The following is a 3570-nucleotide window of genomic DNA, read 5'->3' as shown; positions in this document are numbered from 1 at the left end:
GTCTTGTGTGACCCGCACGTTTTGGACTAGGGAATAAATATTCTGGTCCAAAAACATGTTTTTGGACCAGCGGATAATTTTATTCTAGGGGTGGATTAGAGAGTAACTAGTACTGGGTTTCCTGGACTACCTAGTAATTCCTAGTCTTGCGTTTCTCCGTTCCAGCCGGGCATTGAAAAGAAAAAGGCCGACACGGATAGGCCCAGCCCATGATCAAAGAAACGATTTTAAAGCCTAAATACGAATTGGTAAAATCATTTCCGCCTGAAGGGTAACAACGTAATTTAAACAAGAAAGCCATCTATATATAATATTTTGTTAAATGGGAAAACCCTAATCCTTTAAAGAGTGATTGCGAGGCAGAGCTCAAAACTCTTTTGAAGAAGGTCCGTCATTGTAAACCCTAACTAAGCAGAGCCACAATGGAGACCACCGCCAAAACTGTCAAGGATGTTTCCCCTCATGAGTTTGTTAAGCATTACTCAGCTCATCTCAAGCGATCTGGAAAGGTACCTTCCCCATTTTTCTCATCTCGATTTTTGTCTATTAGGGTTATTCAAATCTCATGTTTAGTCTGTTCTGGTGATTTCATGTTTTTGTGTTGGGTTTGATGTCGTCCATGTTCAATTCGTTGTACTGTTAGTTTATTGAGTTGAAATCATATGTTAAATCTGTATGTTTTTATCTTATATTTAGCCTCACAGATTCAGAATCTGAGTCTCTAAACTAAAGAGGGTTTGTTCTTATGACTTCAGTTTATTTTTTGAGATTACTTCCTGAGAAGATATTATTTGTATACATATGTCGAGATATGCTTGACCACTTAAGGGCATATGTCAGTTTAGTGTTTAAAATGGCATGATGATAATGTTGCTTTGATTTCTTTGTTGGGTTTTAAGCCGCACCGTGATTAGATGCAAATTGACTCTGGTATAGGGTATGGTCATGAAGTGAGATGCTTGTGCATCAGGGATTTTGGAAACAAATGTTTGGTTGATTGGTTGCTATTAGGGTTTATATAATTTAGTATGGATGAATGTTTATTCTTAGAATTAGTTTGGTCATTTTCTTTTATGCTGATTCTCATGCCGTGCCTTTGCATTTGAATAGATGGAGCTTCCTCACTGGACAGACATTGTGAAGACCGCAAAGTTCAAGGAGCTTGCTCCTTACGATGCCGACTGGTACTACATCAGAGCAGGTAAGCAATATTCAAATGTCTCTGAATGTAATTCATTTTGCTATTTTTTGAAGTTGATTTTTAATTGGGTTTCTTTGTTTTAGCTTCCATGGCTAGGAAGATCTACTTGAGGCAAGGACTTGGTGTTGGTGGTTTCAAGAAAATCTACGGTGGGCGCAAGAGGAACGGAAGTCGACCACCACATTTCTGCAAGAGCAGTGGTTCAATTGCCCGCCATATTTTGCAACAACTGCAGGACATGAAAATCGTTGACCTTGACCCCAAGGGGTGAGTTGCTTGTCCCCTTTTTTCGCATAATTCATTGTTCTGACTTATGTATGGTCTACTAGCACTTCTATACACAATTAGGAATCTGGATGTAGTAAGAGTTAACTTAAGTATCAGTATAAGGTCAAATTTTAAATCTATTTGCTGTTTTGGATGCTGAAATTCTTAATGAACTTGTGTTGCAGAGGAAGGATTATTACATCCAGTGGTCGTAGGGATCTCGATCAAGTTGCAGGACGTATTGTAGTTGCTGCTCCTTGAACAAATTAATTGGACAGCAAAATTACAGTCGTAGTATGAAGGGTTTTGAGGTCTCAGTTTGTTTTCTTTTTTGCTGGAACAAAATAGATGTTGAGATTATGTTAAACACCTTTTTCCCATATATCCATTAGTACTCGGAATTGGAGATATTTGATGTGTTGTTATTTAGAGATTTTATGAATTTTGCAGTAGCTGAAATCAGATTTGCTTTGTCTGTTAATGTTCCATTACCTCCCATTACAACTTTTAAGACTTGCATTTCTTTTGTTCATGAGCCAAGTTTGAAAGGCTGCTGATAGAAAGGTTGCTTCCAGCACTACAGCAGAAATATTGATGCTGCTGGCAGCAGTTTATGATTTCCTCATTACCGACCGGAAAAAAGAATTTTTAGGACCGACCCATATGTTGCCTCCTAAGTGGTTTTTCTCTAAGTTCAGAAGGCTCAAGTTGTTGAAAGGTTAAATACCAAGTTAAGAGTATCACGTACCAAAGCGGATGATTATACCAATTCATTATGTCACGTATGAGTCCTGATTCATAATCTTACTAACATGTCAACAAAGATGAGGCGCAATAGATTATAATCGTATGCAAGAACTTCAGGATATCACCATTTCTCAAAAAAAAAAAAAATGCCTCAATTAGTACCCAAAGAAACAAAATTATTGGTGTTGAGGCCTTTGAGTTTGTCTTCCATGCCTCAATTAGTACCCAAAGAAACAATAGAAATTATTGGTGTTCAGGCCTTTGAGTTTGTCTTCAACTGCATCCACAAACTCTGCAGGGAATATCTCTTCATTGAGAAGATCATTGTAATTTCATGAGAACAAGGTTACTAACCTTTTAAAGCTTCTAACAAGTCGAATCTTTGCCTCCTCAAATTTTTTAAGAAAATCATGAATAACATTAGGAGAAATCATTTCCTCTTGTTTTACATCTTGATGATCATAGGAAAAATAGCAATTCACATATGACATTTTCAACCAGAGTTCTTTTCGTCTTCACTTTTGACCAAATACCACTGAAATTCTTAACAGGGGCTTCTTTCATGTTTTCGTAAGAAGAACGAGACATGGGAGACATGCTTAATTGCAAAAGACACTTGAATGAGAAAAGTCAAACTCAAGTGTGGTATTGGTATAAATATATGGTGAACTCAAAAGGAGTTTCCCGAAAATAAAAAGGTAGGTTTGTGACCAATTTTTGGAATTGGGTCAAAAAAGGAAACAACAGAGTTTCTCTTTGATTAAGAAACAGTTCGTGAACCGTTTTCCCCGACACAAGTATTAATCAAAACAATAAACATTTTTTCTAACTCACAACACATTCTCAGACCCAAGGAGTATTATTGCAAGAAGTTCAAGTCATATATTAAACCCATCAAAATTGCTTAATTTTAAATATCAACTTAGATGATTAGAACATAACTTTTATCTAATCTTGTTATGTAGTAATTCACATGGATCATGTTCTCGTCTCTGACTTAGAAGTCAGATAGGCAGGGAAAATAACACAAAGAGCATAAGATTTGTTGATACCCACAAAAAGTCACTGCATTTTGGACTTCTATCAATATGTGGTCGCACCAAGTCAGAGACTTGTAAAGATGGTGCAGAGAGGCAACCCTGACACACAAGGTTGCTTCAAAAAAAAAAATGATACACAAGGTGTACACGTGAAACCATTCTACTCAATTTGTCACATAAAAATTTAAGGATGGATACATCTTTTGGAGCATAGGCTCAACAAAGAAGGATGTTTAAATTTTTGCCTTACGATGAACACTTTTAGGGAAGAAGTGTTAGAGAGTCACATAACATAACTATTTGAATCAGATATAA

The 3570-nt window shown here is 36.6% G+C and overlaps 1 protein-coding gene across 1 annotated transcript; it reads left to right on the top strand.

The window, feature by feature from the left end:
• Positions 1-338: 338 nt before the first annotated feature.
• Positions 339-1955, top strand: LOC113281785 (40S ribosomal protein S19-3-like). Its single transcript, XM_026530634.1, has 4 exons — positions 339-509; positions 1111-1201; positions 1285-1468; positions 1654-1955. Exons 1-4 carry the CDS (start codon positions 423-425, stop codon positions 1727-1729), a joined length of 438 nt encoding a protein of 145 aa, XP_026386419.1. The 5' UTR covers positions 339-422; the 3' UTR covers positions 1730-1955.
• Positions 1956-3570: the final 1615 nt, after the last annotated feature.

This window comes from Papaver somniferum, chromosome 5 (assembly GCF_003573695.1).
Source record: "Papaver somniferum cultivar HN1 chromosome 5, ASM357369v1, whole genome shotgun sequence".
NCBI classification, from domain to species: domain Eukaryota; kingdom Viridiplantae; phylum Streptophyta; class Magnoliopsida; order Ranunculales; family Papaveraceae; genus Papaver; species Papaver somniferum.
The sequence above is the reverse complement of the archived record's forward strand: the minus strand, read 5'-3'. Positions and strand labels throughout refer to the sequence as shown.